Below are 12270 nucleotides of genomic sequence, written 5' to 3'. Positions count from 1 at the left end.
ACTGCGCCTCTATACGTCAGACTAAATATGTCCAATATTTTATCTCATAATCTAACTTGGACAGCTGTTCATTGTCAATCTGGGCTTTTCTTTCAAAGTTCACTTAAGCGGAAAAGGGGCTGTAGTTCCGTTGTATTTCTTTTAACATCTTGGACTTATTGTGGTGAACTGCTGTTGTCAGGTAACATTGTTTTGTTGTGTTTCCAGTCTTTCTGGAACCATGGATTAAAAAAATCATATTACTCTTACTTGTCATTGATTATAAATGGTAGAGGGGAGAACAAGATGTTCGTGAGATGTTCTGCAGTTCACCAGTTTTCCCCCTGTGCATGATGCATAGATCTCCATGCCAAAGGAACAGGAGGAAACGGGAGCTCAAAGCAAGCTTGATTATTGAAAAGAAGCAGATTGGCATGTTGTAGGAGTGCGTCAAAGATGGAGCAGACTTGTAAATGATTTGTTCAATTCCTCTGTGTGTATGCAAAATATAGAGAGATGGAGGCAGACGGAGTGAAAAGAGACACTGTCCACCTGCCAGAATGAGAGCCAAAGTGTTTGCCGTTGTGTGTTGGTGTGAGAGATGGATGAAGGCAGACAGAAAAAATAAGTGCAACAGTTAGTCTACTGTTTTAAAATGTTTATTTGTGAGTGAGAGAGACAGAGAAGCAGAAAGAGAGAGAAGAGAAAAGTCAACCAACTCTAAGGATGAGAGTGTCTGCTTTGTGTGCTTGTCTCCATGCATTTGTGTGTGTGTGTGGTGTGTGTGTGTGTGTGTGGTGAGAGAGAGAGAGAGAGAAAGGTAGCAGGGCTGAGTGGGAGCTTGGCAGTGTAGCCCTGCTCTCTGTGTCTGGCTTATCAGAGAAGGAATTTGAAGTAGAGGACTTGAGGAGTCCCCTGAGACCTCACCCATGCTCCCAGATTAGCTGCTAAACTGCACATAATTGTGCTTCCCTTCGTCTCCTAGAGAGCTATTAGTCTCCCCTTTATACCCCCCCCCAACCCAACCCCTGCACCCACCGCCACCTTGCCCAGACCATACCAGACTAACTGAAAACACAGGCATGCTGATGCACACCATGCAACGCACCTTTATTTAGTATCCAGTCAAAGATTTTGTCCACACCATCGTTCCTGTCGCCAGATTGTTCAAGTGTTTTTGTCATGCCCACGCCTTCTCCATATTTTTAATTTTAACAAGTAAGTTTATTGCAGCTTGGTCATGAACCACCTCTTGCTATTCAAATCCAGAGCAAATGATAACCAACTCCCTCACAGCTACAAACACCGCTCTCCATAAAATATGTGTACTACTTGTGTCAAAAGTACCAAGTTCGTTTAGCTATTTGAGCCTCAGCTGGTATGGGGCCCAATTGACCAGCAAGGTCATTTATCCTTCCTCCCCAAGGTTAAGACACCATTGATGTTGCTAACTCATTACCCCTTTTTAATGCGTCCAAGAAGTTCCAATCTGGACTAATACGATCACATGCAGCTAGAACCACAGGGAGCCATGCTACTGTAAGTTTCATTTTGGATAAGCAACTGCACTTTAGTCCAGCTTGAAATGATGGATGGGTGTGCAATGCATGTTGGGACAACCTGCGGGGCCAAACTCAGGCGTTAGGCGCGCTCTTGGTCATGGGCAAAGATGGCGTATGGCCAGTTGTGCCGCTGAAATCACCCATGGGCTGGCGCCCACTGCTGCCCCTGCCTGTACCTCCTGTTCTTGTGGCTCCAGTTCTTTTTGGAAAATCTTCACATAAACACATGCACACGCACACACACACACACACACACACACACACACACACTTGCCCGTGCACAAAGACACTCCACTGGGCTTTCCCCTGATCTGTTGAACTTGGCGTCTGACTCAGGAACTTGCTATTGAAAAAGCTGGCCCGAGTTTTATGCATTTGACCTTGGTGGTGAGAAGTATTGTAAAGGTTATCAACATGGAAGGGGAAGACCAGCCCCTATTGTTTCCCCTGTGTGCTATTACACCTACAGTCTCAAGCACACACTTGCTTTAACAAGCAATTAACTGTGTTAATGAAGGTTACATTTCACTGCTAATTGATTTCCATTTTATGTGAATGTCAATTGCAAGACCGGTGCTTTTACCATTTGAATGGGAGTCTATTTAGCTGTAACTAACACACAGATAGGTAATAGATTTTTTGTTCTTGTGTAGCAGTATCAACAGTTTTTATTGGACGCTTGATTCTGCATCCTTAGGAACATCCAACATACAGGTGTTAGTAAATACCTGAATGCAAACCAGCACTTAATTGTTTCTTTGTTCGCAGAGATTTTGTGCAAATTATTATATTATAGTATTTTTATTTGCATACACTAAAAACCAGTGAACACAATTAAATGTCCTCCATGAACAATGTATATTGTCTCAGTTGATGAAGATGAGCTTGGTTGACTACATCCAGGACATTAAAACAAGGAATTGACTACTTATGAGGACTTTTTCAAAAAAAGCTACTTAAATTTATTAATTTAAAAGATTTTATAGGATAATATACAAAAGTATATACTTTTAAAGAATGCTGAAACTGATGTCAAAACTATATCATTAAAAAGTTCAATGTTATATTATTCATAAATCAAAAGTGTGTAAAAGTGTATTTCACTGGGTACTAAATATTTCAGGGAGCAGAATTGTGTGATGGCTAAACAAATGTGTGTATGTTTGTGTGTGTGTATGTGCAGAGGAGCAGATGTACCGCTGTGAAGACTGTGATGAGCTGTTCTCCTCCACACTTGAGCTGCGGCGGCACCAGAAGTATTCATGCTCCAGTACCGGCTCCATCTTTGACACACTGAGAGAAGACTTCAAACAGGAACGTGAGGACAGCGACGAGCCTGTCCATGAGTGTAAAGACTGTGAGAAGATCTTCCCAAATGAGTACAGGTACACAGACACATGATAACACTTTAGTACTTTAGTATACACATTCACCACATAGTGTACGGTCCACTTATCCAATTCACTGATGAGCTTGTGCTCTCCTTATCAAGTCTGGGCCAACACATGATAGTCCATACAGAGGAGAGGGAGTACAAGTGTGACCAGTGCCCCAAAGCCTTCAACTGGAAGTCCAACCTCATCCGTCACCAGATGTCACATGACAGTGGCAAGCGCTTTGAGTGTGAAAACTGTGATAAGGTACAGCATACGCGGCACGTAAGTTGTGCACTGGACACACAGGCTTTATCTGCTTCAGAAATTCTGCTGGTTTTGTTTTTAGACTTTACTCAATGGTTGTTCATTTAGTAATTCTGAAAGAACAACATACCTAATATAGACAAGAAATAAAGACTACATATTTTCATTAACAGTTGCATTGTTTATTATTGAGTCCATTAATTTTTTTATACACTTACTTCACATTTCAGGTGTTCACAGATCCCAGCAACCTTCAGCGCCACATCCGCTCGCAGCATGTGGGGGCACGCGCTCATACGTGTCCTGAGTGTGGCAAGACCTTTGCCACCTCGTCAGGCCTCAAGCAGCATAAGCACATCCACAGCAGTGTCAAACCCTTTATCTGTAAGTGAGAGCTTTGGTAGTTAATGACCACTTTATTCCTAACACTCATTTTTTTTATACATCTTTTCTTTTCACCATATCTTTTTCTTCTGAACCAATGTTGATCCACTTCATATCTTCTAAACCAAGCACACAGGTCCAGGGATCAAATTGCTAATAATTTGATTACGTACCGTAAAAAACAGATCTGACCTGTTCATTTACGCTTTATATTAGTTTGGACTATTTCAGAATAATGAAAAAAATGCAAAGATAATTTCGATACATCAATTTAAATTGTGGATCAGAGACCAATTTTTTGCTATGTTAATATGCATATGTTAATAGGTAATTATTTGGTAGTTGAATACATACACTGTAGATACAATAAATCTGGAACTATTTTAGAACAGTTTCAATTTGAGCGGTTGGTTTCATTCATAGAAAACAGTCCCTTCCTTTTCTACAGCTATTTCATCAGTAGTTCCCATTCAAATATATGTGTTGCTGTTGATTTGGTATACAAAGTTAGAGACAGTGTTAAAATGGGTTTAACCAGGCCCTGATGGGCTACGTCTTTTTGCTCCCCCAGGCGAGGTGTGCCACAAATCCTACACCCAGTTCTCCAACCTCTGCCGCCACAAGCGTATGCATGCTGACTGCCGCACGCAGATCAAGTGTAAGGACTGTGGGCAGTTGTTCAGCACTACCTCCTCCCTCAACAAGCATCGCCGCTTCTGTGAGGGCAAAAACCATTATGGTTCTCCAGCAGGGATGTTCAACCCTGGCATCCCCATGAGCTCCAGCCCCATCATGCCCAAGGCCAAGTCCCACCATCCCCACCTAGCAGGTCTAAACCAGTCAGGTTTAGGCTTCACTGACTACTTTCCCTCCCGACCTCACCCCCATGCTGGCTTGCCCTTTTCCCCAGGACCCCATGGCTTCCCATCCCTCCCACATGGTTTCCCAGGTATCTTTCCCCCTTCACTGTATCCGCGACCACCTTTATTGCCAGCCAGTTCATTGATAAAGAGCCCACTGGGCGGCAGCAGTCAAGAGGTAAAGCTGCCTCGGAGTGCCCTAGATGCTCCCCCGCTGTCCCTTGTTAGCTCCACAAACAGCAATGGAGGCAACACTTTCAGTCAGCTGGAAGACAAAGAGAAAGAGAACAAACTGGATTTGTCTTCTAGTGGAGAAGCCAAGCCAAAATCTAAGATGGTAGACATGTCTGACGGTAGTGACCTTGAAGACGTTAATACCACAAGTGGAACAGATTTGGACACCACTACTGGTACTGCATCAGGTGATGGTTCTGACCTGGAGAGTGATGGAGACAGTGAACGTGAGCGAAGTGGTAAAAGAAGGAAGCCATCTGGGACTGTATCAAGTCAAGAAGGCCACCAGTTAGAAGACACGAACAGTGCGTTGCTATCAGCCGTGTCTAGTTCAGGGAACCTCACTATTGATCGTCCCTTTCTCTCGTCTGCATCATCCCACTCCTTCTTCCCTCCTCCTGATGAGCAAGCCCTCCCGCCCACCTCCACAAATGCCAATGCAGCCAGCACAGATTCCATCAAAGCCATTGCCTCTATTGCTGAGAAATATTTTGGTCCTGGATTCATTGGTCTTCATCAGGAAAAGAAGATGGGTCCATTGCCCTACCATTCCATGTTTCCTTTCCAGTTCCTGCCCAACTTCCACAACTCCCTCTATCCCTTCAGCGCAGATCGAGGTGCCCTCAACCCTAGCATGTTCTTTAAAGCAGAGCCCAAGTCACCTCGTGAGCAACTGCACAAGATGGTTTCTGGTGCCCCAGGAGCTCCTGCTTCCACAGCAGAGTCACCATTTGATCTCACTACAAAGCCCAAGGAGACCAAGTTAGCTCCTCCTACACCAACAAACCCCTCAAATCCCAACAGTAGTACTGGGAGCAGTAGTGGACCTTTAGCAATATCTAGCAGTGAAGAACAGCCATTGGACCTCAGCATTGGCAGTCGGAGCCGAGGTGGTCATAATGGTGTGGCAGTTGAGCCACAGAACAGAAAGAACCACATCTTTGGAGTTGGAAAGGGGGTCTCCATCAAGGATGAAACCCATGCTGGGTTTCCACACCCCCATTCCCAGTTATTGCACCAATCCTCAATTGCCCAGCACCAGCAGACTCAGGCACAGCCACACCAGCCACCACCACTGCACTACGCCAAGCCCTCAGCATTCTTCATGGACCCCATATACAGGTATTTCAGCCCCGATTAGACCAGAAACTGCTGTTTCCACATGAGCAACATCAATACTTTTATATTCACACATTTAAAAAGGTAGAAGTTGGTGTTTAGAGTGTGGTTGGAGGTTGTAGTTTAACTCTGACCTTGGTACGTAACCCTCTGCCTTGTTGTTGGTCCAGCAGGGTGGAGAAGAGGAAGCTACTCGACCCTGTAGGAGCTCTGAAGGAGAAGTTCCTCAGGCCCTCGCCACCACTCTTCCATCCACAGGTAGGCTTACAGCACACACACATACACTTTCAAATCTAGGAAGGCACTTGGTATAATGTTAGGCAGAAACAATAAATTGTACTTGTTCTTTGAACAAAAACTACATCAAGGGAACACTAAACAGGGGAATTGACCTCCAGGTATTAGATACAGGCTGATTATTCCCAGATGCTATCGACTATTATTTTCAAACCATGTATTATGTGAAAATACCTCACTCCTGCCTCCCACGCTGCTTCAACCTGAATTGATAGGGCCCTATGCACCATCATTCCACAGTGTTGATGTTATTTTCTCAAGGGTTCTGTATGATTTCTTCCTTTGTTTACTGAATGGCGCCTGTGTGCCTCGTCACTTCTACCTTTTTCAGAAGACACAGCCTGTTATCGCAGCCCCTTTGATAATCAGTCGCATTGTTTGACTGTCCCCAGACCCTCCCTACCTCTACAAATCTTGATTACAAGGAATGATAGTATTAATAAAAGAGAGAATAATAACCGTTTGAATTGTAACAAACTGCCTCTCTTGGCCATGCTAATCTTAGTTGTGGCATTGTTTCTTGTACTGGGAGCCCACAGGCCAGCTAATAACTCAACCCCCTCCAAGTTTTTTTCTCTGTGGCTGGCTGGCTGGCTAGATAATAGCACCGTGTCCATCAAGGACATCCTGTGTTTGTCTCCAGGAGAATGGGGGGCTCTCGTTGGGGAAATGGTTTAATCTGACCTGGAAATCTGTGTCCTCTATCAACTGTGACTTTGCAATACACTCATTTGGTGCATATGCAGACAGATAAATTTACACACGCATATATGATATTACTCTGATATGTGTGTCTTTATTCCTTAACAAATGAGTGATTGTATCATTGAACATTGTATTCATCACTGGATGATAACAATATGACCTAAGCTACAATCTTCCCTTTGCTGCCTTTTTAAAGGCATCATATTGATATTGATCAGTATCGCCAGGATGAATAGTTTTCACAGGCTCCCATGTAGAAACTTCTCATCCAACAGTGTCTCAGCTGTGATACTCCCAGTGATCCAAACACAATGCCACCTCTAATTCAGTCTCATGACGGAATCCCCCTCTCCCCCTCCACCCGTTCTCAGACTGCGAATAAACACATTGAGACGGAGTGTCTGTCCCTGTGTCTCTCCCATCCCGTATTCAGTAAAAAAGGAAGGATGTAAGCTGTTTTTGGCAAATAAACTCCTACATAACCGGCCCCCTTTGTTCACAAGCTTCTCTGGGAGGGGAAGCGGCTATCAGTTGGGGGTATCTCAAACTATATTGTACAGCTCCAATCGGAGTGCTTGAATGCCTCATTTAGTCAGTTTGCCGGCCTGCAACAGTAGCTTCGGCAGAAGAAGGCAAGAGGTAGAGAACAAAGCGCTGGGTGAAGCTTGAGGTGAGGGTGTATGGAGGGGGGTACTGGGGGAATGGTACTTGAGCATTTGTGAATGTGTTATAGGTCATGGAGGTGACTCGCCTTTAGCACAAACAACAAGGCTAACTTCTGATATACTGCTTCCGCTCTCTGTCTCTTTCCCTTGCTCCCTGTTTTTTCTGACATTGTGTCTTTGTTTTCAATGCTTCCTTTTCTCTTTTAACACACACACACACACAAACCAGTTTCAATGGATTCTCTTAAGGTTTAATTAAAGAGCTGCTGCATTGAGCTTGTCTCTACAAGTTTTCTAAGTAAACCCTTAATACACGAGTCATATCAAAATCTGGTTGAATGTATGTGATCCACTTTAAAAAACTAAAAAACAGGATCTCCCTAATCTCATCAAAATACTTTAACTTACCTGTTCCCATTTGTGGTTTTCTACCACCTTGTCATCCTTCTCCCTCCCAGATGTCAGCCATGGAGAACATGACAGAGAAACTGGAGAGCTTTGGCGCTTTAAAACTGGACGCGCCGCCCAATTCACTGCAACACTCGGCTCATCCACTTTTCAACTTCCGCTCACCACCACCTTCCCTCTCAGACGCCATCCTCCGCAAGGGCAAGGAGCGTTATGCCTGCAGGTAAGTGCTTGTGGTGCAGCTTGTTATTTCCAGTGTTGATCAGATGTTCACACACAAAACTGTATTGTGTGACGTAAAATGTTTGCAATGACATGTTGACGTGTTTTATGTTACTCAACCATCCTTAATTTCTTTTAAGGTACTGTGGGAAAATCTTCCCTCGTTCGGCAAACCTCACCAGACACTTGCGGACACACACAGGGGAACAACCCTACAGGTATTCTATTAGTTCTAGTCTATAATCTTCATCAACGACTCTTTGCTCCCACAGATGCTGTCACTGATGTATTAACCTATAGTCTGCTTTTCTTAACGTTATTCTTTTTTGAGACTTTATTATTTTTGTGCGTGGCTGAATCAACAGGAGGGCTTGTTGTTTTCACTTTCAAGGAATTCATCTGCCATACCCGATCACTTTATTAAGTCAGTTGGGTATCAGCCAGACATGAGCGATCCATATTACTGTAAAAGAATGTCATTATGTCATTATAAAAATCGGTTACATTCTTTATGTCATGGCAGGCTGCTGACTCAGTTTTTAGAGCCACAGTTATTGCTACCTGGCCCAGTTCACATAACAATGATCACAATGAGTTCCACGCCCTGGTATAAATATTTTATTTGGGAAAAAAAGAGCACTGGGATCAGATTGGAAATTGGAAGTACCTCAACTCAGGCCAGCATCCCTGAGAATTTGATAATTATACAATCAATAAATGACAATTGGATTAAAAATGAAAGCTTATGACAACACAGCCACTATGTAGTTTAAATTATTAGAATCTTTATAACTGACTTATATTCTGACTTATAACTTAGCTTATATTCAATAGCTCATTTGCATTGTCTTCCCATTATTCTCTTTATTCTAATTACTGAAACATTGTCCTTGTAAAACTGACTAGAACCACTTTGCTTCTTCTTTGAAAAGGCCATGAATTTTTTGGACAAATAAGTTGAGATAAGTTTAGCCATAAAGAGTTTCTTGCTCACCTCAGCTGGTGGATAATAAAATCACCGCCATGGACTGTGGCCTGTATCTCAGATTGACGGGTCCCTGCTCAATATGCCACTTAAACAATAACCCACATTCACATTCCTCTGTTCTCCTTTGGCAGGTGTAAATACTGTGACCGCTCATTCAGCATCTCATCCAATCTTCAACGCCACGTTCGCAACATTCATAACAAGGAGAAACCGTTCAAGTGTCACCTGTGCAACCGCTGCTTTGGTCAGCAAACCAACCTCGACCGCCATCTCAAGAAGCACGAGCATGAGAACATTCCTGGTCAGTTTGCAACATCTATGACTCAGTTTTCTCTGAGAAAAGTGAGGCTGTGAGAACTGAAATGTAGTTATTAAACAGGGACTTGGTATTTTGTGTTATGTTAATGGACTGAATAATGAATAGCTCACATTACCCATTTGGAAAATTTTAAATCTTCACCTCAATAAATGCTAACCTTGGTGCTGCGAATGACTTGAAGTAGGAAAACCACTTAATTAAAGAATTCACACTTGCTTTTCCTACTACAATGCCAAAAACAACCTTTATATGTCCAACATGGAACTATACCACTGAATGTGGATGGAACACAGACTTTCTGAACTGAATGATTACGTATTAGAGCATTTGCATCCAAGTGATCCAAGCTTCACCATGTGCTGACATTTTTAAATTTATAATGACACCCTATTGAAACAAGGCAATACACTTGGTTTCCATCTCATGCAAATTATTCCCATTGGAGCTGTAAATTCCTGTGACATCACCAACATATAATCAGTTTCTAAAATACCCAGGGATGCCATTTTTGAGGATGTGAGTTTGTTCATAAGAGGCATTTCATTAACTAAATTAATTAAAGTGTCTTGTGGCAGAGTGGCCAGATGTTTGGTTTCGGGTTGTATTCTTCTTCAAAGAAAACACTGACTGGCTCCCGCTGCCAAAACAGTATATTTGGAGTATATTATCCTTTATTCAAAATGTGACATGCACTGCCGCACTGTCCTTAACTTAAACACAAACATGGCTATTCTTATATTCTATAAATTACACCATCCCTTCCCCTTAAATACCACTGTGATTCATCCAAGAACAATGTTATACAATCATTAAGAAAGAGAGCAGAATTACAACAACATGAAGGGAAAATATTTTTCTGAATCTATAAATGCAACCTAAATACAAAGTCTAAAGTAAGGTTCGAGTTTGACTACACACTGGCAAACATTAGAAGACTGTGGTGGAACCGGGCACCTCCTGTGTGTGAGTGTGCCTGAATGTTCAGTTAAGGAGCATGTTTGATCAGCTCCGACTACTGCAGGGAGAGAGGGATGGGTCAGTGTTGTCACATTAGCAGTAATAACTAGTACAGTTTAGTTCAGTTCTTCTGGGAGATTGTCACATCCTCCTCTAAAAATGTCAGTGCTTGAGAATGATGAAAAAGAAACAAATTATGGACTATCCCCGTTGCTTAAGATTTAAGAAACAAGACAAAAAACTGATAAAATAATGTGTAAATAAAATGTTTAAAATCTGAAACCGCAAAATTAACTACATAAATGCATGTATGTAACTGTCGTATTCCCCTTTCATACCTTTCAGAAGAGGGTTATGTAAAGCATGCTGGAAAGTGTATATATAAAAGACTTTCTGTCAAAAATGTAAGTCAAAAGGCTGATTTTCTGTCTTTTGTCACGGTTTATCTTCTACACACATTATCCTGTTTGTCAAAGTTTAACAAAACAAATGCAAAATATCAGCTTTTTTAATATAATATTAAAATGTGAGGTCATGTGATTATAATGTGAATAATAAGATAATAATATTTGGTATTTTCCTTAAACTCATCTATTATGTACTGTTTGTCTGATGATCATCAAACTAATCATGCTTGTGCATTTGGTGTGTGTGTGGCTGGTGTGCATGTCTGTTTGTGTTCATGCGTGTGGATATGTATGTCTGCACGCTTTCCCCAACAGTGAGCCAACAGTCCGGGATGCTTTCCAACCTAGGAACCACCATCTCCTCCCCAAACTCCGAGCCAGACAATCATGCACTTTTAGATGAGAAGGAGGACTCGTACTTCTCAGAAATTCGCAACTTCATTTCCAACAGTGAGATGAACCAGGCCTCCAGCTCCACGGATAAGAGGTAACAAGAAAATTAGCTTGCACGGAGCATATTTGTATTAAGATTTTTGCAAAGACCTTCAGTGATTACATTTAATCCATGAGCCTAACCTTCTACTTCATGCCAAGCTCTAATTCTTACCCCAACCCCATCCTTAATCCGTCTGTAATGCTAACTCTAAAGCAAAAGAAACTGGTAAAACGTCCTCACTTTGAAGACATGTTTTACACCTCTCCTCTTATTGGAGCATGCAGTCCTGACAGCTAAAGAAGAGCAGGAATAAACCCACACATTCTGTTCAACTAAAAGCAACAGTTGTGCTCTTAAGGTCTTCTGCCTTCTCCCTGTACACAATATACTGTCCATGCTAGTACTTGGTGCACAGTGCTCTCTAGTGGCGTAAATGTGTATGGCAATAGTCACCAACATCAGAGCTGTTTCCAATTCCATACTAACAGTAGTTGCAGTTGGATTAACAGTTAATCTAATTGCAACTTTTAGAAGCTGCAGCTAATTAAATGTTATGTTAGATGCTTCTAATTGTCTTTCGTGCACTGCACTGTGGGACAATGGTGTATTTCAACAGCACACAAACGTTCAGGTAGATTTAGTATGCATCCTAATTTTTTAATCATAAATAAAATAATATTATTCATAACCTAGAATTCTTTCTAGTATAGAACTGGGACACATGCTTCATGAGTCCATCAAAGTTTTTCCAGTTTAACGTATTTCAGTGACGTCTAAACTTTTTTAAACCTCACGTTTTTTGTGAAGAAAAGCAATTCATACCTGCTGTGCGCTGCCGTGGTTGGTACATTACTCTGCTTACCAGTAACTCTGGCAGGGGTGATCACCCTGTGTGTGTTTTTTCCACACCATAACTTGCTTGAGATAAATAATGAAAATGGCTGGTTTATTTTTAAACCTAACAGCCACTCTGGCCAGTGGAAGAAAAGGTCAGCTCTCTGCTTTAAGTCAGGAAATGCTTTCAGTGTTAGTAGCTCAGTTGGTGGGAAGCTTCAGAGGTTTCATGCAAGAAGAGGGTATCGGAAACG

At 42.2% G+C, this 12270-nt stretch overlaps 1 protein-coding gene across 5 annotated transcripts in view; it reads left to right on the top strand.

The window, feature by feature from the left end:
- Positions 1 to 9227, top strand: part of prdm16 (PR domain containing 16) — a gene marked incomplete at its 3' end in the record, with an annotated part of 159317 nt that extends 150090 nt beyond the window's left edge. For 2 of the 5 annotated variants that reach the window (XM_035656561.1, XM_035656560.1), the window contains 8 exon segments: positions 2725 to 2926; positions 3034 to 3199; positions 3412 to 3565; positions 4104 to 5781; positions 5949 to 6036; positions 7904 to 8076; positions 8216 to 8293; positions 9195 to 9227. In XM_035656561.1, coding sequence (XP_035512454.1) covers positions 2725 to 2926; positions 3034 to 3199; positions 3412 to 3565; positions 4104 to 5781; positions 5949 to 6036; positions 7904 to 8076; positions 8216 to 8293; positions 9195 to 9227 — 2572 coding nt within the window. 5 annotated transcript variants of the gene reach the window in all.
- Between the last annotated feature and the right edge of the window lie 3043 nt (positions 9228 to 12270).

This window comes from Morone saxatilis, unplaced genomic scaffold (assembly GCF_004916995.1).
Source record: "Morone saxatilis isolate NCDOM2014 unplaced genomic scaffold, NCSU_SB_2.0 Contig15, whole genome shotgun sequence".
NCBI lineage: Eukaryota > Metazoa > Chordata > Actinopteri > Moronidae > Morone > Morone saxatilis.
The sequence above is the reverse complement of the archived record's forward strand: the minus strand, read 5'-3'. Positions and strand labels throughout refer to the sequence as shown.